The 26,071-nt window shown below is 41.9% G+C and overlaps 1 protein-coding gene across 2 annotated transcripts in view; it reads right to left on the reverse strand.

Annotated features, from left to right (window-relative positions):
* Positions 1–25,250, reverse strand: part of trim67 (tripartite motif containing 67) — a 52,263-nt gene extending 27,013 nt beyond the window's left edge. Inside the window, exons 1-6 of one of the 2 annotated variants that reach the window (XM_073056598.1) lie at positions 24,379–25,250; positions 15,947–16,042; positions 10,219–10,341; positions 7,841–7,951; positions 6,598–6,751; positions 951–1,096 (exon numbers count right to left, since the gene is read on the reverse strand). In XM_073056598.1, the coding sequence (XP_072912699.1) occupies positions 951–1,096; positions 6,598–6,751; positions 7,841–7,951; positions 10,219–10,341; positions 15,947–16,042; positions 24,379–25,152 (1,404 nt within the window). In that variant the 5' untranslated portion in view covers positions 25,153–25,250. Of the gene's footprint in view, positions 1–950; positions 1,109–6,597; positions 6,752–7,840; positions 7,952–10,218; positions 10,342–15,946; positions 16,043–24,378 lie in introns of both variants that reach the window. The other variant, XM_073056597.1, reaches the window with a different exon arrangement.
* Positions 25,251–26,071: the final 821 nt, after the last annotated feature.

Genomic DNA, 26,071 nt, shown 5'->3' on the forward strand with positions numbered 1-26,071 from the left:
GGATCATGCAATCTTGAGTAGATAATCATAAATGTTAAAATCTGCAAACACTCAACTTACTGCTGTCAATTAACCATATGAATAGGTAATTGACAACTAGGCTCTCTCAATGTGTATGTGTGATTTTTCACTATTTAATATTTATATATACATATATTTCTTATTGTAATTTATAGTATTTCTTATGTGTTGCACCACTGTTGCTGCAAAACAACAGATTTCATGACATACAATACTGTGCAAAACTCTTAGCCATGCCAGCAATATACATGTGCATAAGACTTTTGCACGGTACTGAGGAGCTTTATGTATTGCACTGTACTGCTGCCACAGAAAAAAAGATTTCTTGACATATGTGAGTGATGATAAACCTGATTCTGATATGGGTCTCTATTGTGGACTGAAAGTGGGAAGTGGGCAGGGAGAGGGGAAATTATGGTTGGGAAAAGGGGAAGAGAAAGGGGAGGAAGTGGAAAGCACCAGAGAAACAACCTGTAATGATAAATAAACCTATTGTTTGGAATCAAATGACCTTGCTTTGTGTCTCAGGGGTGGGTGTGTTTGCACCCATGCCACACCCCACCTCTGGCACTCCTTCTCTACCACCTGTCCCACACACAAATACAGTACTGTGCAAAAGTCTTAGGCACCATAGCAAACAATAAATCAAATATATATATATATATATAAAATGATTTTCTAGTCATGCAAACTACATAATACACTGGCCCTATTGAACTGGACTTCAACAAGTCAGCATTTTCATTAACAATGGAAAGAAGTTGAGAGAGAAAGAAAAATCTATTTTGTAGCTTCAATCAAAATGTATTTATTTTGCTTTATTTAAAAGTAAACATCCTACAAATTTATCAGCCACTGTAATGCAAAAAAACATTCTGTTCATTTTTCTCTATATATATTCTTGACCATATGTAAAGTAAAAAACTTACTTGAAACTGTCCACCATTTCCGTCGTCAAGTTCTAGGATGTAGCCTTCAATCTGAGTCTGGTTTAGTGGAGGTGCCTTCCATGCAAGTGTGGCATTATTGTTATGGGTACAACATTTCTCCAGTTGTAGAATTGGCACAGGGGGCACTGCAGAAGGAACTAAGCACATCTTAGTATAACTCTCTCTTTGCACAAAAGGGTTAAAAGCTTAAAATCAGTTTCCTGTTTCACAAAATACAGTACATATTTCTAAATATGTTTTGAAATGACATGAATGGGTTTACTGTTCCAAAGAATTTTTACTCAGCCTCATATTAATCTATCAATTAAGCATATTGATGTTCTTTTGACGAACAGTTTCAAAGTTTCACACCAGGCTATTTTTATTTTTAGACAGAAAAAAAAAGTAATTGTGGCAAGATCATCCCAACCCAGGACATCAATGCAGGAATTCCTCAAAGAAGAGGCAGAGAAATCTTCAGTTTCTTCAATGAATTACCTTCTGTGGGATTGTTTGCTGATGATTGGGGAACATAAGACATTACAGCTCTGTTCAGGTCCTTAAGCCTGCAACTTTGTGATGACCTATTATAAATCTAAACCTTCCTTCCAACATACCCTCCATTTTGCTTTCATCCATGTGCCTATGTTTAAGAATTTCTTAAACATCCCTCATGTATCTGCCTCTACCACCATCCCTGCAGCATGTTCCGTGCACCACCACTCTCTGGGTAAAAAACTTTGCCTTCTGACATTCCACCCCCCTCCCCCAATACTTAACTACCAACACAAAGTTACACACCCTTGCAATATCCATTTCCACCCTGGGGAAAAGTCTCTGTCTATCAACTTGCTCTGTACCTCTTACTACATAGTACACATTTCCAGTTCTGTCCAGAACACCTCAGCAAATTAACCATGGGAAGAGATTGTTATGTCAAAGGTTATGGGAAAAAGGCAAGAGATTGGGGGTTGAGAGGGAAAATAAATCAGCCATGATTGAATGGTGGAACAGACTCTATAGGCTGAATGGTCGAATTCTGCTCCAATGCCTCATCGTGGTCTGAAACAAAATGAGGAGTGAATATCCTTCAATTACCCTGGCCGGTATCATCTACTGCCAATGGAGCTTTCTGTCACCAGAGTCACAGCAAGACACAGTACAGGAGCAGACCCCACAGCACATGAAGCCCATGTTGACCATCAACCACCCACTTACACTCATGCTGCATTCATTCCGTTTTATTCTCCCCAATCTGACCAACTGCCCCTAGATTCTACCACACTAGGATTAATTCACTGTTCTCCTGAGAATCTGAGCATCCTGCAATGAGTGACTCCCTTCTGACACCATTGACCTTTCCACCATCTTCAAGGCACAGGTTAGGATTGTAATAGAACGGATGTGTACAACTCCCAGGTTGAACATAATTTAAAACAAAGCAACCAAATAGTACCCCATCAACCACGATGAACATTCCTTCATTGCAATACCTGTGCCTGCAACGTGTGCCATCTATAAAATGCTGTGCAGTTGTTCGACCAGGACGCTCCGAAAACAAAGTCAAAAGTCAAGGTAATTTAATGTCAAAGGTCATATGTGTTACCATAGACTACCTTGGGATTTATTTTCTTGCAGGCATTTACAGCAAAACATGAGCCCAACCAGTGATTTCTACCACCAAGAAGGACAAGAGCAGCAGGTTCCTGGGAAGATCACTACCTGCAGGATCCACTGTATGTCACATATCATCCTAATTCTGAAGTAAGTTACGAGTCTTTCATCACAGGTGAGTTTAAATCCAGCAACTCCCTACCCAATAGCTCTGTGGATCTTCTTCCACTAGAAGGACTGTAGCAGCTCATTATGTGTTTCTATAAAATCAATCCTTTATCTTCTAAACCTCAAGAATACATACTCAGTAGTCACTTTATTAGCTCCCTCCTATACCTGATAAAGAGGCCACACATGTTCATGGTCTTCTGCTGATGTAGCCCATCTACTTCACGGTTCAACAGATTGTGCATTCAGAGATGCTCTTCTGCACACCACTGTTGTAACGTGTTGAATTACTGTTGCTTTCCATTATCTGGAACCAGTCTGGTGATTCTCCTCTGACCTCTCTCACTTACAAGGCATTTTCACCCACAGAACTGAGTCCATAGAACACTACAGCACAGTACAGGCCCTTCAACCCTCCATGTTGTGCCGACCCATATAATCCTTAAAAAAAAGTACTAAACCCACACTACCCCATAACCCTCCATTTTTCTTTCATCCATGTGCCTGTCCAAGAGGCTCTTAAATACCCCTAATGTTTTAGCCTCCGCCACCATCCCTGGCAAGTCATTCCAGGCACTCACAACCCTCTGTGTAAAAAACTTAACCTTGGTGTCTCCCCTAAACTTCCCTCCCTTAATTTTGTACATATGCCCTCTGGTGTTTGCCATTGGTGCCCTGGGAAACAGGTACTGACTATCCACCCTATCTACGCCTCTCATAATCTTGTAGACCTCTATCAAGTTCCCTCTCATTCTTCTACGCTCCAAAGAGAAAAGTCCCAGCTCTGCTAACCTTGCTTCATGTGACTTGTTCTCCAAACCAGGCAACATCCTGGTAAATCTCCTCTGCACCCTCTTCATAGCTTCCATATCCTTCCTATAATGAGGTGACCAGAATTGAACACAATACTCTAAGTGCAGTCTCACCAGAGATTTGTAGAGTTGCAACATGACCTCTCTACTCTTGAACTCAATCCCCGTTAATGAAACCTAGCATCCCATAGACCTTCTTAACTACCCTATCAACCTGTGCAGTGCCCTTGAGGGATGTATGGATTTGAATCCCAAGGTCCCTTTGTTCATCCACACTCTTAAGTAACTGACCATTAATCCTGTCCTCAGTCTTCTGGTTTGTCCTTCCAAAATGCATCACTTCACACTTATCCGGATTGAACTCCATCTGCCATTTTTCTGCCCAACTCTGCAGCCTGTCTATATCCTCTTGTAACCTTCAACAACCTACAGCTCCATCCACAACTCCTCCAATCTTCGTGTCATCTGCAAACTTACTCACCCATCCTTCGGCCTCTGCATTCAGGTCATTTATAAAAATCACAAATAGCAGGGTCCCAGGACAGATCCCTGCGGCACTCCACTAGTCACTGACCTCCAGGCAGAATACTTTCCTTCCACAACTACCCTCTGCTTTCTTCCTTTAAGCCAATTTTTTATCCAAACAGCCAAGGTTCCACTTATCCCATGCCTCATGACTTTCTGGATGAGTTTCTCATGAGGGATCTTGTCAAATGCTTTGCTAAAGTCCATGTAGACCACATCCACTGCCCTACCCTCATCAATTTCTTTTGTTACCTCTTCAAAAAACTCAATCAGGCTCGTGAAGCATGATCTTCCCTTCACAAAGCCATATTGACTATCCATGAGTAGACTGTACTTCTCCAAATGCTCGTAGAATAGTCAATGGATGTTTTTTTTTGTTTCTTTCACTATTCTCTATAAACTCTAGACTATTGCGAGTGAGAATTCCAGGAGATCAGCAGTTTCCGAAATATTCAAACCACGTTGTCTGGCACCAACAATTATGCCATGGTCAGTCATTTAGATCACATTTCTTCCTGATTCTGATGTTTGAGTTGAACCTCTTGACCATGTCTGGATGCTTTAATGTGTCGATTTGCTGCTACATGATTGACTGATTAGATATTTGGATTAACGAGCAGGTAAACAGGTGTACCTAATAAAGTGGCAACTGAGTGTAGATCTAATTTCTTTAGCCACTCATGGTATGACAATCTACTCATCCAGAAATTACCTACTATATCTCTTTTGGACTGCTTCCAATGCCAGTGTATCCTTTCTCAAATAAGAGGATCAAACAGTGTGTGGTACTCAAGGTACGGTCTCACTAGTACCCTGTATTACTGTAACACTAATCCCTACTTCTAACCTCCAGTCGTCTTCCAAAGGCAACGTGCCATGGAACATCCATTTGCTGTACATGCCTAACATTCTGTAGAATGTGCACAGGAACACCTTCATCCACTGTACACGTACAAAAGCTGGATGAACTCAGCAGGTTGGGCAGCATGAAGGGTCTTGGCCCGAAATGTTGACTGCTCATTTCAATGAATACTGCCTGTCCTGCTCAGTTCATCCAGCTTTTGTACCACAGCATCTGCAGTGTACTTTGTGTTTTCATCCACAGTACAATGCTCACTTGTAATTTTTCCGATGTTTAAATAATAGCCTGTATTTAGATTTCTCTTACAGAAGTCCAAAGCTCACATTTGCCCACATTAAGCTCCATTTGCCAAGCTTTTATCCACCCATTCAATCTATCCATATTCTCTTGCAGAGCCTTAATACCTTGTCATTACATAAGATCATCAGATCATAAAACACAAGAGTAGAGTTAGGCCATTTGGCCCATTGAGTCAGCTACACCATTTCATCAGGGCAGGTTTATCATTCCTCTCAACCCCACCCTCCTGCCTTCTTCCCGTAACCTTTGATGCCATTACTAATCAAGAACCTATCAACCACCACTTTAAATATACCCAATGATTTGGCCTCCCACAGCTGTCTGTGACAACAAATTCCACAGATTAGTAAAGAGATCACTGGCTAAAGAAATTCCTCATTTCTGTTCAAAAGGGATGTCCTGAGGCTGTACTGTCTGGTCTGAGATACCCAGACTATCAAAAACATTCTCTGCACATCCACTCTATCTGGGCCTATCAATATTCATGTCCTTCTGACTACTTCGATGTCATCAGCAAACTCGGATACCTCACATTCTACTCCGTCTTCCATAATATTGTATAAATCATACATAATCAAAAGGCAGGATCCATCATTAAGGATCTCCAGCACCTAGGACATGCCCTCTTCTCATTACTCTCATCAGGGTGGTGGTACAGGAGCCTGAAGACACCCACTCAACGGTTTGGGAAAAGCATCTTCCCCTTCGCCATCGATTTCTCGACAAACAATGATGCCATGAACACAACCTAACGTTTTGCACTACTTGCTTATCTATTTTAAATATACATTTCTTATTATAAGTTATAGTACATTTTATGTATCACACTGTACTGCTGCCACGAAACAACAAACTTCATGACATACAGTATGTTAGTGATAGTAGTTCGATAGTTCCATTTAATATCAGAAATGTGTACAATATACAACCTGAAGTTCTTCACAGGCATCCACAAAAACATAAGAGTGAGAGACAGTAAAAACATTAGAACCCCAAAACCCCCCTACTCCCCCTCCCACACACAGGCAGCAGCAAAGCATCAATCCTGATAATAAACCAGATTCTGAAAACAATTACATTAGAGTTTAATCTATCTTTATTGCTATAAATCATAAATAATCTAGGGCCAAGGACAGATCATTGGGGAACTTCATTAGTTACATCCTTACAGCCGGTAACAGGAACGTGGATTCCAATTCTGTCTTCTTTGATAACCAGTCTTCAGTCCATACTAACATACTTCCCCTAATACCATATGAGGGAAGCCAAAGTACTTGGTTATATGATATAACATTTTCGGCAGGTTTTGATTAAATAAAAGGTACTTTTTGCAAAAGATAATCTAGTATATTGCATCATTACTTACTTTTCATCTGAATAAAGTCCAGCTGGTGAATTGACTGCAGTAATGGGCTATTGTCGAGTGTCAGGTCAAATTCAGGATTTATTTTGGGTTCTAAAGCTCCTTTAACCCACTGCTCCTGAGATACTTGCACACGCTTGATTAGTGCATCTGAAATCTGGAAACAAAACTTCTTATTGCAAGTTAACTGTAATATTCAATATTTTGATTTGAAGTTGTTTCAGAGAAATGCTTACAGTTTAAATGAATATAGGATGGAGAATTTAGATTACAAAGTCCAGAAGTTGATGCCTCTTGGTCAGTGTGTATGGAAGTCGAAGGCCCAATGTCTGAGAATCCAGGTGAGGGACTGGAGGCCAGAGGCTTGGAGGCAGCCTGTTCTGGGACTAGACGCCTGTCTGTGCATGAGAGTGGCTGGGAAAGGGTCTTGTCTTGTTGTTGCTTGTGTTGTTTTACTAAACACTGTGGGCTAGCTACGTTGGCGCTGGAATGTCTGGTGATACTTGTGGGCTGCCCCCAGCACATCCTTAGGTTGTGAAGGTTGTTAATGTAAATGACACATTTGTTTTGATGAACATGTGATAAATAAATCTAAATCTGAAATCTGAACAAAGATTATTTTGTTTCCACGCACTGAGTCTCCAGTTCAGTATGACTCATTGTTCATAAGCCTGCTCATCAGTACAGTTACCTAATTAGTCCCTACCTCTTGCTCTTTCTGCAATTTCTCATTCTTCTGGAATATTTTAGATGTCAGTCATCTAACTACTGACATTTCTGCCACTGTAAATAATTTCTCTTTATTTAGTCCGGTCAAAACCATGTGTGATTTTGCACACCACCTTACTCTTCTCTTTTCAAAGGGAAATAAATCCAGTTTCTCCTATCTGTCCATACAAGTGAAGTCCTTCCCCCAGTAACATTACAGTCAATCTCAGAAGATGCTGGAAATGCGCAGCAGATCAGGCAGCATATGTGTGTGGAGAGAGATACAGAGCTGATGATTCAGGTTAATGACCTTGTTCTCATCAAAACCCAAAACTTTAACTGCCTCTCTCTCCAGAGATCAGGTTGAATCCTGATTTTTGATGCTGTTGGTGTAGAGCTCCATGTTCTCTCTGACCCACACTATATTTCCAGCTTTTTAAATTTTATTTCAGATTCCCAACATCTGCAAGGTCTTGCTAATTTGTTTTTAGCTACCACCACCAGGTTAATTGCTGCTAAAAAGGAGTATGTTACACACCTGTAGGAATCCACTGGAGTCATTGTCTTTCAATACTTCCAAGCAGTACTCAATGAGACCAGTCGTCTGACGAAGCTTCAAAGTACAGTGGCTTATCTGGTCCCGAACAACCTGCAAAGCAGGGGTATAATCCAACTCAACTCAGTATATTGTGAAAATAAAGCAAGAAATCAGCACATCACGGGGTTTCTTTTCATTCATATTTTAACTGTCCTAATATTCAAATGTTTATCATGCAAAATATTGCTTGGTGTAAAGTTTGAACATTTACTGGCAGACTACAGTTGCAAAGTTAATATTTTGGTTCTGAAGAGGAGGGACTACATCTTCATCAGGGATTAGAGAGAGAGATTAGCTTTATACGTCACATGTACATTGAAGCATATAGTGAAATGAATTGCCTGTGTCAAATTAAAGCAGTGAGGATTGTGCAAAGCAGCCTGCAAGTGTCACAGTGCTTCTGGTGTCAACATAGCATACCCAAAACTGATCAACCCTAACCTGTATGTCTTTGAAATGTGGAAGGAAACTGGAGCACCTGGAAGAAGTCCATGCAGTCTCAGGGAGAATGCACAAACATGAGAAAATCTGCAGATGCTGGAAATCCAAAGCAACACACACAAAACGCTACACGAACTTAGCAAGTCAGGCAGTATCTATGGAAATGAATTAACGGTCAGCATTTGGGGGGCGAGACCAGAACTGGAGAGGAAAGGAAAAGACACCAGAATAAAAAGGTGGGGTGGGGGGGGGGGGGGGGGAAGGAGGATAGCTAGAAGGTGAGAGGTGAAGCTGGGTGGGTGGGAAAGATAAAGGGCAGGAGAGGAAGGAATCTGATAGGAGAGTATAGAGGACAACAGAAACAAAGGAATGAGGAGGGAACCCAGGGAGAGGTGATAGGCAACTGAGGAAAGGTAAGAAGCCAGAGTGTGGAATATTAGAGGCGGGTGGTGGGGGAAGAACAGAATTTTTTTTCACTGGAAGGAGAAATCATGCCATCAAGTTGGAAGCTACCCAGATGGAGTATAAGTTGTTGCTCCTCCACCCTGAGAGTGGCCTCATCCTGGTACAAGAGGCAGCCATGGGGAGCAGAAATAAAATATTTGGCCACTAGGAAGTTCCACTTTTGGTGGATGGAGCGAAGGCACTCGATGAAGTAGTCCCCCAATTTACGAAAGGGCTCAACAATGTAGAAGAGACTGCATCAGGAGCACCAGACAACCCCAGCAGATTCACAGATGAAGTGTTGCCTCACCTGGAAGGACTGAATGGAGGTGAGGGAGGAGGTGAATGGGCAGGTGTAGCACTTTGGCCACTTGCAGGGTTAAGTGCTGGAAGGGAGACTAGTGGGGAGGGATGAATGGATAGGGGAATGTGGAAAGCGGGGGGGTGGTAAAGATATATTTGGTGGTAGGATCCCTTTGGAGATGGCGGAATTTTGCAGAGGATGATATGTCGGATGCAGAAGCTCATGGGGTGATAGGTACTCTATTACAGAGGTGGAAATTGAACCCAATCGATTTTACAGCTGGTTCTGTAAAGTATTGTACTAACTGCTGTGTAATTGTGCTGCCCCATGCCATCAATACACCTGTTTTTGACCTATGCCACCCTCCTTTACTGCTTCTTACTTAATCCCCATTTTATCACATGTTCCTTGTATCCTTCTTCTCTCCCCTTTGTTCTGCATTTTATACCGTGCCTTCTCTCTAAATATTCCCAATTCTACTTAAAGTTCAAGCAGGAAAGCTTACACCACGTTCCCCTCCACCAATGCTGCCTGCCTACCGAATTCTTCCAGCATTCTATTTAAACTGAATACTGAAGATTAGAGGTAAAGGAAAGGAAGAGTTTCCTAGTGTAAGTAAAAGGATGATAGAAGAAGATTCATTTGGAATTTTGAATAGATAAATGGATAAATACTTGAAAGCAAAATATCTACAAGACAAAAGGGAAAGAGCATGAAGTGGCTCAAGAAGCCAGCTCAGACAAGGGGGGTTGATCTGTATTGTGTAGCGTTTGTAATGCCATGACATTATGGTAACAAATGCAACACAGTTGATGGACAATGATCTTCTCTAGATTGGGAGTCCAAACATGACAATTGCCTGCATTGCCCCCCAAATATACCTCATGGTGGAAGCATACTGCATACATACTTTGATAATAAATGTACTTCGAACCTTTAATAAAGGTAATGTAATTGAATTTCAAGAAGGCAGTTCATCACTATATTTCTATCAACAGTTACGTATAGGAAATTAGTACTGGCTTGCCACTGATCAACAAGGTTTAAACAGATAGGGAAATATATAAAAAACAACACACACAAAATGCTGGTGGAACACAGCAGGCCAGGCAGCATCTACAGAACCCACCTTTAATTTAAACTCACGCTCCTTGGTCACTCGCGTAAGCAATTTAGCTTTTTGACGATTTAATGCATCAACAAGTGCATCACATTGTGCCACAAGGCAAGCTTCAAACTCCACACCATTCTCCTGCAAAAGAACAATATAAATTACTGTGAGGGTTAGAAATAACTGTTCCTTTGTTTTAAATTCATGAAAATAAATTATTATGGATCTTGGTCTTTCTCTGTTAGGAGATCTAACCACGGGGACCTGTGAACTCGATCAATCATAGGCAAAGACACCAAAATTTCCAGAAATAATTCTTGTAGAAAGTTTGCAAAGAATTCCATAGGATGATTACCTTCGATTAATTCTTCGAGACCCAGAATCCGTAGATTGTTCCTTCTACTTCTATTTTCTATGTGGATACTGTCTTAACTTTTCGTTGGACTTCGATTGCTTTTCACAAAGCTTTTGCAGTTCATCCACTTCCGTTTCCAGAGACGACAACATTGCTTCATTACCACCCCAGCAACGTGTTCCACACACCTACCACTCTCTATATAAAAATACCTACCTCTGTCAACCCTCTATATTTCTTCCAGTCACCTTACAATTACTCGCTCTCATATCAGCCATTTCCACACCAGGTAAAATGTGCTGGCTGTCCACTCTGTGCATTATCAATCAATGTCTGCTCTATCAATTTATACTGCAACAAGCAAATATTTCCAGATATCTCAATACCCAGTGTGCCAATTCAAAAATGGAATCATATCCATATACCAGGCCTGGGTAAAATGTATCCCAGGCTTTTACATGCAAGAGCAGGTGAGGAAATATTCTCCAATCGTTCTCCTATATTTTTTGGTCACTGGTCCTGACCAGGTCCAGCAGACAGGTGATGTACTATCATTGTATAAAAGAGATAGTGTCAGACACCAAGTGACTACAGGTTGACCATCATTACAGTACATCAGTAGTGGGCAAATTAATGCCAAAATATTCTGGAGGAATTACATATAATCATCTTCAGAAGCACAAATTAACCAAGGATTCATCTGACTAATAATTTATTTTACTGAAGAGGTAACAAGGAGTATTGATAAGTCTAATGAGTTTGATGTAGGACGGACCTTTAACAAGGTATTTGACACACGGCAGATTATAAAAAGCTTGTGGAAAAGATGACTCAGGAAGAAAGTCTTGGATTCTGGTTGAAGAAAATATTGGTGAGTGGAAGATTGCTACAACAGAATACAGTTCTGTCGAGCAGCAGGCTAGAGGAGGGAAGGCATGCCTTACACCTCCTTTGGTAGAGACCTATCTCAACCCCACCACTCCAGACTTAAATATAGGGACAGCGATAATGAATTTTCCAAAGACATAAAATTTTGCAATGGGGATGATCCTGAGCAAGAAAGCTCTGGGTGGCAGGAAGATATCAGATACCAGATAAGTGAAAAAAAGTTTCAAATGTAATGTAATCCGGAGAAATACACTTAGTGGCCACTTTATTAGATACACTTGGTCAGTAATGCAAGTATCTAATTAGCCAATCAGGTGGTAGCAACTTAGTACATAAAAGTATGCAGACATGGTCAAGAAGTTTACCTGTTGTTCAGAACAAATGTCAGAATGGGGAAGAAATGTGATCTAAATGACTTTGACCGTGGAATGATTGTTGTTGCCAGACAGGGTGGATTGACTATCTCAGAAACTGCTGATCTTCTGGAATGTTCATGCACAACAGTCTCTAGAGTTTACAGAGAATGGTGCAAAAAACAAAAAAATATATATTACAGTGAACGACTATTCTATGGGTGAAAATGCCTTGTTAATGGGAGAGATGAGAGAGGAATGGCCAGACAGGTTCAAGCTGACAGGACAGAGATGGGAACTCAAACAACCATGCATTACAACAGTGGTGTACAGAAAAGCATCTCTGAGCTCACAACACATTGAACCTTGAAGTGGATGGGCTACAGCAGCAGAAGGTACCTCATAAAGTGGCCACCGAGTGTATGAGGTAATGCATTTGGGAAGAGCAACTAAGGCAAAGAATGCATGATAAGCAGTAGGATCTGAAGGCTTTTGGAGTGTATGTTCACAAATCCCTGAATGTAGCAGGACAGCAAGAAGCTGGTTTAAGAGGTTTACAGGATATTTGCCCTTATTGACTGAGGCAGAGAATGCAGAAGCGGGGTCTGATGCTAAAAATGTATAAAAGATTTGTGAGACCACAAATAGAATAATATAAAGAGGTCTGTCCATCTCAAAGGAAGTAATTGCTAGCACTAAAGAGGGTGCTGAGAAAATTCATGAACATGGGTGCAAGGGTGCACTTGGTTGGACTTCAGATTAAGGACATACAGCTGAGGCTTTAACACATCGTTTAGACTGCATTTGCAATATTGTGAACAATTTTGGGATTCATGTCCAACAATAGATGTGCTAGCCCTGGAGAGAGTCTAGAGGAGATTCACAAGAATAATCCTGGAAATAAAAAGCTTAACATGTGACAAGAAAATCTGTAGATGCTGGAAATCCAAGCAACACACATAAAATGCTGAGGAACTCAGCAGGCTAGGCAGCATCTATGGAAAAGAGTACACAGTCAAATCTTCAGGCCGAGACCCTGCAACAGGACTGGGGAAAAGGAAGATGAGGTTGGATCAAGAAGGTGGGGGGAGGGGAAGTAGTACAAGGCGGTAGGTGATAGGTGAAACCAGGAGCGGGGGAGGGATGAAGTAAAGAGCTGGGAAGCTGATAGGTGCAAGAGGTAAAAGGCTGGAGAATGGGGGATCTGATAGGAGACAGTAGAAGACCATGGAAGAAGGGAAGTAGGAGGAGCACCAGAAGGAGGCAATGGGCAGGTAAGGAGGTGAGGTGAGAGAGGAAAACGGGTGAGGTTGGGGGGGGGAGGGACAATTACCAGAAGTTTTGAGATATCGATGTTCATGCCATCAGGTTGGAGGCTACCCAGACGTAAATTAAGGTGTTGCTCCTCCAGCCTGAGTGTAGCCTCATTGTGACAGTAGAGGAGGCCTCGGACTGATATGTTGAAATGAGAATGGTAAGTGGGATTGAAATGGGTGGCCACCTAGAGATCCCTCTTCTTCTGTCGGACGGAGCATAGGTGCTCGGTGAAGCAGTCTCCCAACCTACAACAAGTCTCACCCATATACAGGAGGCCCAGTACATGACCCCAACAGACTCACAGGTGAAGTGTTGCTACTTAACATATGAGTAGCGTTTGATGGCTCTGGGGTTTGGAGTTCAGGAGAATGAGGGGCATCTCATAAAGCCTATTGAGTACTGAAAGGCCTGCACAGAGTGGACTTGAAGAGGATGCTTTTATTAGCAGGAGAATCAAGAATCTGAGGACATCCTTTTAAAACTGAGATGAGGAGGAATTTTTTCAGCCAGAGAGTGATGAATCTGTAGAGTTTGTTGCCACAGAGGGCCATTGAGGTCAAGTCATTGGGTGTATTTAAGTCAGAGATTGTTAGACCATAAGACATAGGAGCAGAATTAGGCCATTTGGCCCATCAAATCTGCTCTGCCATTTAATCATGGCTGATTCTTTTTTCTCTCCTCCTCAACCCCATTTCCCAGTCTTCTCCCCATAACCTTTGATGCCGTGTCCAATCAAGAACCCACCAATCTCCGCCTTAAATACACCCAACAACCTGGCCTCTACAGCTACATGTGGCAACAAATTCCACAAATTCACCACACTTTGGCTAAAGAAATTTCTCTGCATCTCTCCCACCATGGGAAACATCCTTTCCACATCTACTCTGTCTAGGCCTTTCAACATTTGAAAGGTTTCAATGAGATCCCCCTCATCCTTCTAAATTCTAGCGAGTACAGACCCAGAGCCATCAAATGTTTCTCGTATGATAACCCTTCTTTCCTGGAATCATCTTTGTGAACCTCCTCTGGACCCTCTCCAATGTCAGCACAGCTCTTCTAAGATGAGGAGCCCAAAACTGTACACAACATTCAAGATGAGGCCTCAGCAGTGCCTTATAAAGCCTCAGCATCACATCCCTGCTCTTGTATTCTCGACCTCTTGAAATGAATGCTAACATTGCATTTGCCTTCCTCACCACTGACTCAACGACTTATGTTCTTGATTGGTGGGGCAGGAGGTTGCTAAAGGTTACAGGGACAAGGTTAAGAGAATAGGGTTGAAAACAAAATCAGCCATGATTGAAAGGCAGAGCAGACTCATTGGGCCAAGTGGCCTAATTTTGCTCCTGTATCTTATTGCCTTATGAGAATATTCCCAGAGCTGGAGTTGCTTCTATAGAACAAAGAAGCTTAGCAGAGCTGCTCTCTTACAGCTGCAGCAATCCAGGTTCACTCCTGACCTCATGTTCCCCCTGTGACTGTATGAGTTTCTATCAGAGGCTCCAGTATTTTTCCCTACGTCCTCTATTAGGAGATTAACTACGTGCTGTAAATTGCCCACAATCTGTGTATATGAGTTGTAGAATCTCGGGGGAATTTGTGGGACTGCAGGGGGAATAAAATGCGATTAGCATAAAGTGGTGCTTGATGTGCAGCATAGACTAGGCAAGCTGGAGGCCCTGCTTCCCCTGCTGTATGCCTCTATGAGTGTGACTCATGGAAGATTTAATTTTGTTTTAGTTTATCCACTGTGGAGATCAGGGTATTGCTAGCAAGGCCAGCGTTTATTGTCCAAATTTAATTGCCCAGGACATGGTGGTGACCTCTCTAAAGCACAGAAATCCTTCCGCGGAAGGTGTTCCCAACAGAGCTCTAGGTTTAGAGGATGGCGGAGGAAGAGAAAAGAGTTGCAGAGGCTGAAAACCTTGCAAAATGTACCTGGATCTGTACCTGAAGAGCTGTTATCTACAAGACTATGCTGAGAAACAACACAGTAGTCTACTTTTGTAAAAATAATTTGTTATGGATTTCATCTGTGCCATAAATGTTTATCATTCACTGCCTAGGACTTAAATAGACATGCTCAGAAAAGAAAGAAAAATAAAAGAAATGCTGGCAAACTTAAAAGCACAATGGCAATGGTCTGGTCTCTTAGCTGAGATGTTGGAATTGCAGAATATGAAGTAAATTTACTGTCAAATGACATTTGTATATGTTAATATAGTTGTAAAATCATGCATCTACTGCAAGTAAAGAAACAAAAGCAATAATCATGTTAAACAAATTCAAGGAAGAAATTAAACATTAAATATAATGCAGCTAATAAATAAAAGGATTTTCAATATTTGAACCTCAACACAGCCAGATTTAAAAATGATATACTAAATAGCACCAAGAATGGAATATATTTATTTACTATTACACCACTGAGTAGGCCCTTCTGGCCCTTCAAGCCATGCTGACCCAGCAACCCCCAATTAACCCTAACCTAATCCCAGGACAATTTATAATGACCAATTAACTGACTTAGTATGTCTTTGGACTGAGGGAGGAAACTGGAGCACCCAGGAAAAACCCACACATTCCAGAGGGAAGACATACAGACAGACACTTGTTACAGACAGTGTCGGAAATGAACTCGAACTCTGATGCCCCAAGCTGTAATTGCATCGCACTAACCGCTATGACACCATGACGCCTCATGGTATGAATGGGAAAAAGCTCCAGTTTCCAATGATGGAAAATCAGCAATCCAAGTACAAAGTATTACAAAAATGTGTAAGTTCACGAATGAACCATACACGCAATGCCAAGTATCTCATAACTGCCTTACCTGAATTAGTTGTACCATGTTTTTCAAATGCACTAAAAACTCTTTGGCCTCCTTTGCTTTATCAGAAACACCAGTTAATGCTTGAGATAGTTGGGCCTATAGTTTTAAAAAACATAAAGATAGCCATTAAACCATATATTCCCCTTTACATATTTCACAGTCATGAAAATTAACTTTTAACATTGACAGGTTATGGATTTAAGTTTCAGGTTAGGTTAGCTGTAAAACTCATCTCTCTATCTCAAAGGACTAGAGTTTCAATACATCAGTCACCACTCCTTCACCAGACTTGGGAGTTCTTCAGAACTTCATGCAGCGCATACTTCACTGTGAAAACAAGGGACAGCATGTTCTTGGAGATGCTGGAGCAAAGAGGTTAACCTTATTTGTCATGTGTACAATAAAACATCCAGTGAAATGTCCTCTGTATCATTTATTTTATTTATTATTTGTGTTTATTTGCACAGTTTGCCTTCTGTTTCACATTGGTTGCTTGTCAGTCTTGGTGTGTAGTTTTAATTGATTCTATTGTGTATTTTTTTTGTTCTTCTGTGAATGCCTGCAAGAAAATGAATCTCAAGGCAACATGTGGTGACATGTACACACTTTGATGATAAATTTACTTTGAAGTTTGGTTTGTGTCAAATCAAATCAGTGAGGATTGTGCTGTGGGCAGCCCACAAGTGTTGACACGCTTCCGGCACTAACATAGCATGCTGACTTACTAACCCTAATCCGTATGTCTTTGGAGGAAACCCACACAATCACGGGGAGAACAGTGGTGGGAATTGAACCCTGACTGGTGATCGGCAGCACTGTGCCGACCACCATGCTACTATGTCACCCACCTACCAAAGCAACAGAGATCGTGCCATCAGTCACCAGCTGGACCAACAGATCCACATGCGCAATTCAAGGTACAGACTGCGCTGCTTGCGAGCATTCCTCTCTGCACCAACCATCAAAAAAGCATTCAACTACCGTTCATCCAATTTTCATGGGGTCTTGGACACGAGTCTAGAGGGAAGGGCATTGAAACTTGATAATAATACCAGGTTATTGGCACGGTTAATTCTTAGCCAATTAAAGGTAAGTTGAGCATTGATCGATTGATTTGATGGAGCAATAGAACTAAACAGTAACAGATGAAATTGTAGTATCACTTGTAATTTGATGCATTTCTATAAAAGAAAGTAACAAAATTAATCCTCTGCATGAATAAAGGTGTTAGGGAAGAACAGAGAAAATTAGGTTACAGGTCCAAATGCACTTTTTAAAAAACACAGAACTGTAGGCCTCATCTTACAAGTATGGAATGTAAGAAAGAAATAATTATCGGCCAAAATAAAACCTCAATAAAATCTCTGCGGTATTACGGGGCTCTGTGTTGGAGGAAAGACATTGGAATTCAGAAAGGATAATGCCAGCAATTTACTGAAATGCTGCTCAATAGGAAAGAATTGCAAAGAAATTTGGGTCTTTATACTAATACTCAAATTACAGGATAATGTACAGGTCTTAGCACTGTGGCAGAATGCATTAAAGTAGAAAAAAAAGCTACTTCTTATAGTTTGGTGGGATCAACAGGGGACTATATTAAATGCAAGAGATTTTAAAACTGTGAGGAACAGCTTCATGGGGTTACAAAGCATGAAATTGACTTTTAGGATTAGTGGCCGCGGAGGAAACTAGGTCAGCATTCAAGATTAGATTGGATAGCAGATGAAAGAAAAGAGATTGAACAGATACAGGAACAAACTGCTAGAATGTGATTAGAAATATTTATTCATGTGGAAGATACACATGGACATAAAAATCATTGGTTTCTGAATTGTTATATTTCATTGCATATTATGTGTAAATTGTCTGCAATATTCTAGATAATAGTGAATTTGATGCACTGAATTCTTCTCAACATTTTTTAAAGAATTCAATAGCTGTCAATTGCATTATGCTATCCCAAGAGTAAAATAAGGAACTATACAAATGCCCATTCATCTGACTCTTATCATTTGCCCGATACAAAAAATCTTCTTATCTCAAATGTTAGTGGAGAAGAATAAAAGAATTAATCTTTTATACTGTACTAGAGTCCCAGGACAACAAAGGTCTGTTATGACCGATTTTTTTAAACTTTTGTTTCCAAGCACTGCAGGGTTCTGTTATTTTGTATTAAATCAAAAACTATACAACAATCTATAGATTACGACCACTTTGGCTTCTGAACGATACAGTAGTTTATCCGTGGAATGTATCCATTCAGTGTGGGTGGGTGGCAAAATAACTTGAAAAGCTGAATTTGTCCTTAACGCTGAGAGCCTTTCAGCTATTATGTCCTTTGTGTTACATTTTTTGAATGATCCATTGTGATTTGGAGAATAATTAACAAATGGTATGCCATCACTAGACTAGCAACCCAAAGACTATCAATTCAGAGATACTTGTCCAAATCCCATCACAGCAGTTAGGAAATTTAAATTCAGTTTGATTAAACATTTTATTTCCAAAAGCTAGTGTATGTGATCATTAAACTGTCATATTATGTTAGAGGCCCATCTGGTTATATATATATATACATCTCCAGACTTTTAGCAATCCTCTGAAACCACCGAGTATTTTATGTCAACCCAATACTTATAAACACAATAAAGATAAATCTGAAGATCTGTCAAGCAAAAGCCCATTATTCCCAAATTCATAGATTTAACCAACACTTCAACCTAATCCCAGAGTTGATCAGAAATAGCCGCACACTGCTATATGATCAGGTACTAGTGACCTTGGGGTTTTCAACATGGATGCCAGATCTAAAAAAGTCTTGTGGCATTGTATCAGGAACATGCACAAAGAAGCCTGCTAAATGCACACACTCATCCTCCTTCAGCTGATGACTCAATACACCTCCAGCACTGAGAGTAGCAAGAGCAAAGACACCACAATGGGTGGATGACTTCAATCACTAGACTAGCTTAATAACATCAGTGATGATGGTGCCTCTACAGAGATATTTATCTTTTTTTTTTAAACATAAAGATTTTTTAACATAAAGAAGCTATTTCCTTTCATGGGAGAGTTCAGAACTGGAGGGTATGGTTTCAGAACAAGGTGGAATCCATTTAAGACTGAGGTAGGAGGATTCTACTTTCAGGAGGTTACTTGGAACTCTTTGCCACACTGGGTGAGGGATAGAGTCCTTGGGTGTATTTAAGGCTGAGGTAGATTTTTTGATCATTAAGAGAATCAAGGGATCCCTATTGAATGGTGGAGCAGAGTCAAGGCTAAATGAACAATTCCTGATCCTACATCCAATAGATATCCAATCAGTCTGTGGCAACTAATAAATGTACCGTACTTAAGCTCAGTTCTCACCAATCTAGATGAGACTACCTATTGTATTGATAAGGTGCCTTCACACTGTGCTTATGCACACAAAGTTCTATCTGCATGCAGAGACATCCTCCATTATTTATTGGCATTTAAATATTTATGCACATTTTATTCCATATCTGTACTTTAACCTCTTATTTTTACATAAATTGTTATTCTTTGAATGTTATTCTTGTTGCATGTCGCACCAACACAACACGGCAAATTCCAAATACATGTACAGTAATTATATCTGGTAAATAAAGTCGATCCTTGGTGTTGGGGGGGGGGCAATAGATTTGAGCTAAATAGGAGTTAAGAAAAGTTCAAAACTGAGTATCTATAAGCATTTCAAGCAACAAAACCATATTCCATCACAACCTCTAATCTAATAGCTTGACACATCCTTTTACTCAGCGGCAAGACAGGAGACCAACCCTCCTTCAATAAGGGGCACAGAATGGTACACCAGCAGCAAAAAAGACAAAATGAGGTACCAAACTGGAAAAACTCCCACACAGAACTGGAAAGGGAAGCAGCATGCGAGAAACAGTTCAATGATTCTGCAGCTCAGAGCACAGCTCGACATCCCACCCTCTTATTCTGGCTTCTGCCCCCTTCCTTTCCAGGACCGATGAAGGGTCTCAGCTTGAAACGTTGACTGTTTATTCCCTTCCATGGATGCTGTATTTCAGAGCATTCTAACTGGTTGCATCACTGTCTTCTATGGAGGGGATACTACAATGGATTAGAAAATGTTGCAGGAAGTTGCAAAATCAGCCAGCTCCATCATGGGCACTAGCCTCCCCAGCATCAAGGACGTCTTCAAAAGGTGATGCCTCCAAATGGCAGCATCCATAATTAAGAACCATCATGCAGGATATGCCCTCTTCTCATTGCTACCAGCAGGGAGGTACAAGGAGCCTGAAGACACGCACACACTCATCATTTTAGGAACAGTGTCTTCCCATCCGTAATCAGATTTCTGAATGGACAATGAACCCATGAACACTACTTCACTACTTCTTGTTTTTTTTTTACAATTTAAATTAAATAAATAGTGCATGTGTATATACAGTGAATTCCAGTTAATTGGGACACATCGAGTCTAGTACATTTTGGCCTAATAAGGCAGCCGCCCAAATTAACTGGTTTCCCAGAAATAGTTAAAAAGGTATTAAAAAAAAAGACAAACTGAGCATAAAATTACATTTTTAAATGAAATACAGAACAAATTAGAACACTACTAATAATACTGCAGTACTGGAAGACCGTGTATTAGTTCCTAATACTGATGATCAAGGAGTTTATCCGTGTCACATTCTTTTGACTGTAAAAGAACACAATCAGCACAGAATTTTAGTGTAGATAATGGACTGCCTGCCAAGATTGCATCCTCCAAATCTTCATTTTCATTGTATATTCAAGATGATTGTCAATTCCTTCAAATCTTCGCAATATCGAACTTTTTGAAGTAGTGAAATAGTTCTATTTTCATTCCCAGCCATTTCTGGCATCTCCAAGCCTCAATGCTTGAAACCACAGTGAACAATTCTGAATTGCCTTACTGCTTATTTCTCACCAACTATCAGTGACAAAACTCGTAGCTTTTTGAACACACACACACATGCCACTGATGCCATTTAGAAACTGTTCTCTCTAAGCACGGTGTAGTGTCTAACAGGCACACAAGTGCACATGACTGATGCTTGTTAGAAACTGTTCTGCAACAAAAGCCGGAAACCCAGCTATTTTCTCGATTAGTTTTTGTTCTTTAAGAGTTGTCCCAAATAAGCGGCTGTCCCAATTAACCGATGGCCCAATTAACCGGAACCTACGGAATACGCTGGAATTCACAGAAATATATATAATATTTCAAATGGTAATTTACAGATTTTTTATTATGTACCGTATTGCCCTGTACTACTGCCGCAAAGCACCAAATTCTATGACATATACCAATGATGTTAAACTTTATTCTGATTCTGTCTGACACTGAGTTCCTCCAGCATTTTGTATGTGTTGCTCAATATTTCCACCCTTTGCAGAATCTCTTGTGTTTAGGACAGGCTGTATTTAATGGTGGTGGATTATTAAATAGGTAATGGGAGGAGGCGTATAGAACAATATCCCCGTGTTCAGTCATGCAGAGCCCAGAACAAGTGCCAAAGGCAAAACTGAACCATTTTCAATGATTCACAGCAAGACTGATCCATTTTGGCATTCTCTAAGATCACTCATACACAGATATGAATTTTCAACCAATTCAATTTGTTCCGCATGATAACAAGTCACAGCTGAGAGCAGAGGCTCAGACACTAGAAAACATTCGGGCTGCAGTGTTAAGGCTGTGCTCAAGACCTGTTCAGGACTCCAGCCAAGCTGCTTCGGCAGGGCTACAACATTAGTGCCCCCCACCAGCCTGGGACTAATCGCTGTTTTGCCATCAACTGATAAATGGTGGTGGACAATTGAGCAAGATGCAGGAGAAGAAAGTTTCCAATAGCATTCTCATGCTCAGCAATGGAGGAGCCCAGCATACGAGTGCTAACGAAATGACTGACGGACTCACAAACATGCTCAGCCAGAAGTGCTGAGATCCAGACTGGTCTCCAGCCAATGTGATTCACTCCACGTGGTATTAATAAACAGCTGTATACAGCAGAGACCATGGGAAGAATGAGCACCCCAGCTGCAGTACAAAACACCTGCACTCCAAAATTAGCTACTTCCCTATTAAGCTGTTCCAATATCAGGGAAAATTCCCTGGGTTACATCCTAGAACATAAAACAGAACAGCACAGTAGAGGCCCTTTGGCACACAATGTCATGACAACTTCTATAAACTTCCTTCATGATCAATGAAGGAGGTACAGAAGTCTGAAAGCACACACTCAGCAACTGAGCAACAGCTTCTTCACCTCTGCCATCTGATATCTGAATGGATATTGAAACCATGAACACCACCTCACTACATTTTTTATTTGTGTTTTTGCACTAATTATTTAATTTGACTATTTGATATACATATATACTTACTGTAATTCAGTTTTTTCCCCCCGTATTGTCATGTATTGCACTGTACTGGAACCACAAAGTAAACAAATTTCACGACATATGTCAGCGATATTGAACCTGATTCTGATCTAACCCTCCATTTTTTCTTAGCATAGAGGGTAAGTAAAATAGGTTATGCAATGTTGTGAAATGGAAGGTTATAAATATCAGCCTCTACCACCATCTCCAGCAGTGTGTTTCAATCACCAACTACATATGTGCAAAATCCTACCTCTGATATCTCCCCTGAACTTTCTTTTACTCACCTTAAACAGATGTCATCTGGTATTGGGCACTGACACACTGAGAAAAAGCTGCTCACTGTCCATTCTGTCTATGCCTTAGATAATCTTATACACATCAAGTCGCCTCATTAAAGTCATAATCCAAGCAGATAAAAGAGCAGAATATGAAAGGTGAGGTGACAGTGACTGCTCAAGGCAACGTTTGACTGAGACGGCATTGAGAAACCTCAGTAAAACTGATATGAATTGTGATCAGTGGGAAGACACTCTGACTGGAATCATAGTTTGTAAAATGTAAGGGGATTGTGGTTGTTACGAGCCAGTCACCCCATCTCCAAATATGGTCAGCTGCTCGATTAATGACATTTTTCCCTCCACCACTTAAATAATATTCAAACTACAGGACAGTGATTCGGATTTACTGAAATCAGGCTTCCAGTGCTTTCGGTTTTACATATACTGTAACATTCTGACTGACTGCATCTTCCAATCATCCACATGCTCATGGATATGTACCATATCTCCTTCAGATAAAGATTAGAAGGAAATGCTGGCTGAGCGGCAAGCTCACCTAGGTTAGAAGATTATACATTCAGCCTGAAGGCCTGCAATATTTTATTTATTCTATTTAGAGATACAACACAGTAACAGGTCCTTTGGTCCAACTTGCTCACATCACCCATTTACATGCATGTGACCAATTAATCTACTAACCCATATGCCTTTGTAATATGGGAGGAGACCAGAGGATCCGGAGGAAACACTAGCTGTCATGGGGAGAATGAAAAAACTCCTCACAGATGGTGATAGGAATTGAACCCAGCTCATTGGCATTGTAACAGCCTTACGCTAACCACTATACTAGTGTCCTGCCCATAATGAAAATAACTTGCAAATCTGAGCTGGACAGTTATAAATGCTCACTGATCCACTTTCCGTAGGTCAGAATGTATCCTTCAAAGCAACATAATGTCAGCACCAGCTCTCAATGAGCTGGACCCACATGTGTACTTGCTTTGAAAGGTACTGGCTTTTGAAACATTATTTGTAACCCAGTTAGACTTTGAAGGCAAATGCTGTGAGGAAGCTGATGAGGAGCTATTCCCTAGTTACTGGCTCTGTGATGAGATCTCAGCAGTTTTTACCTTAGGGGACAATACAACAGCCAGACCCAAATTATATCAGAGTAGCCTGAGCATGAGATCTGACCAGCTGAGCCTCTGCATTGGCACTCCAATTAACAAACTCATTCAACAACTGTAAGACAGCTTGCTAAATGCTCCAAATCCAAGATTACATTTGATTGACCATTTGGATATTGTACAACTTCACTGTGTCTCATTAGGAACTGCAGACAAGTCTGGGGGGATGGGGTGGGATGCTTTTGAATTCACTTAGCATGTTCCAAAAATGTCACGCACCAAGCAAAGCAGATTTTAACCTTGCACACATGCAAACCGTGGTCCAGGCATGCAGGAATCAAGCAGTCCCACTGTCAATTGTCAACGTTGAGAAGCTAGGCAACTCAGCTTCTGTTCAAACCCCTACAACCAAAAGATAATGATTCCCGATTACCAACCGAGAAAGGGATTGGATTTATCCAATTGCTCTATTACCCATGCTCTAACCATCTGCTAGGTGCAAAGATTCTGATTTGCCCCTTTCCAATCCTGTTCTCTCGGTTGAATGTCGCTAGTCAGCCCCTCTTCCATTGGTAACATTGAGGGGGCCTCTCACATCACATGCTCTCCACCTAGCTCCTACCTTGTGCTGCTTCCACATGGCTCCCAGTGCCTTCACGTCGTGCTTGCTGTGCTTGCCTTCCTCCAGACACTGGTAGCACACGGGTATCTTGCAGTTGGCGCAGTACATGCTGTAGTTCTCCAGTTCGTGCTCGGTGCAGGTGGAGATCTTGCGAGGCGCGGGTTTGCCGGCCGCACGGCCCTGAGCGGGCGGCAGGAGCCGGTGCTTGGCCAGCGGCCCGCGGGCCGGGTGACAGCGCCGTTGGCATGGCTCGCAGTAGAAGACGTCACATTGCTCGCACATGACGGCCGCCTCTTGCGGGTTGCGCTCGCACAGCTGGCAGCGGACGGCCACCGAGCGGCTCTGCTGATAGCGGCCGACGATGGCCTCGAGCAGCCGGTTCCTGGAGAAGCCGCGGAGACCGCGCTCCTCCAGCAGCGCGCTGCGGTGGCACTGCGGGCAGGTCAGGCTCGAGTGGCGGAGCGGCGGCGGCGCCGGCGGGAAGACCCGCACCCCGTTCGGAGACTTCTGGTTGGAGACGGGCGGCGCGAAGCTGGTGTAGGAGCCGTAGCCGCTGTCCGCCTCGCTGTACACGCTCATCTTGTCCACGTCCAGGTAGTCGTAGTCGGAGGCTGGCGGGCGGCCCTGGGGTGACGATGGCTCTGCCTCGGGAGTCTGCACCATGATGGTGCGCGCACACGGCAGGCACACATTGTGAGAGCACGGCAAGATAATGGGGTCGCGGTAGAAGGAGCCGCAGACCGGGCACTTGAGTTCGTCTTCCATGTCAGCCATGCAGCGGCAACCGGGGAATCGTCGAGTGAGAGGAGGAGGCGGCGGAGTGGTACGTGCAGCTTTCAGCCGCTCACCAGCACCCGGCGAGGGACAGCGCCACCGTCGCGTACTGCGCATGTGCACGCTCCATCGGCGTGGAGGGAGGCCGAGCCCTCGCACTGCTTGTCGGGATTTGTAGTCCATTATTGTCATGCCCGAGTAGGGCGACTGCACCCTTCTCCCAGACACGCTCATCAGTCTTGGCAAGTTTCTGCAGTCACCAGGTTTCCGTTAGTATTAATAATAACGAACTCTTTTTGGTTTGTATATTCTACAAATGCATCTGGGCCAATCAGGCGAATTGGGTGTGCATGTGCAAATTCAGTTGGAATCCGGAGTCAGATTGCGAGGTTTAACTTCGCACAGTATAGTGGCCCGAGTTTAAAACTAATCAAATGGAGACAAAGAGACTGCAGATACAGGAATCTGTACAACACACAAAGGCGGAGAAACTCAGCAACTCAGGCAGCATCTTCGGAGGGAAGTGGACCGACGTATCGGGCCGGCACTGGGTCGAATCCAGAAGAAGGCCTCTGCTCGAAACGTCTACTGTTCGTTTTCCTTCATAGATGCGGCCTGACCTGCTGAGTTTCTCCAGCTTTTTGTCCAATGTTTTCAAAGTAGCAGTATGCCACAAAGCTGAAATGGAAGCAAACCAAAATTAGTCAAGGACTGAGCCAGAGGGTATAATTTACCATACTTATAAGTATGAAATTCTGATATTGTTGCTGTAGCCATGGAAGCTGAAATTATTTTTCAGGGGAGACTAAATCATTGTGCCTTAACAGGGCAACATTTTACATTTACCTACAAGAACAGCAGTAAACACAAAGTACACTGCAGATGCTGTGGTCAAATCAGCACGCACAAACAAGCTGGA

This window comes from Hemitrygon akajei, chromosome 9 (genome assembly GCF_048418815.1).
Source record: "Hemitrygon akajei chromosome 9, sHemAka1.3, whole genome shotgun sequence".
Taxonomy (NCBI): domain Eukaryota; kingdom Metazoa; phylum Chordata; class Chondrichthyes; order Myliobatiformes; family Dasyatidae; genus Hemitrygon; species Hemitrygon akajei.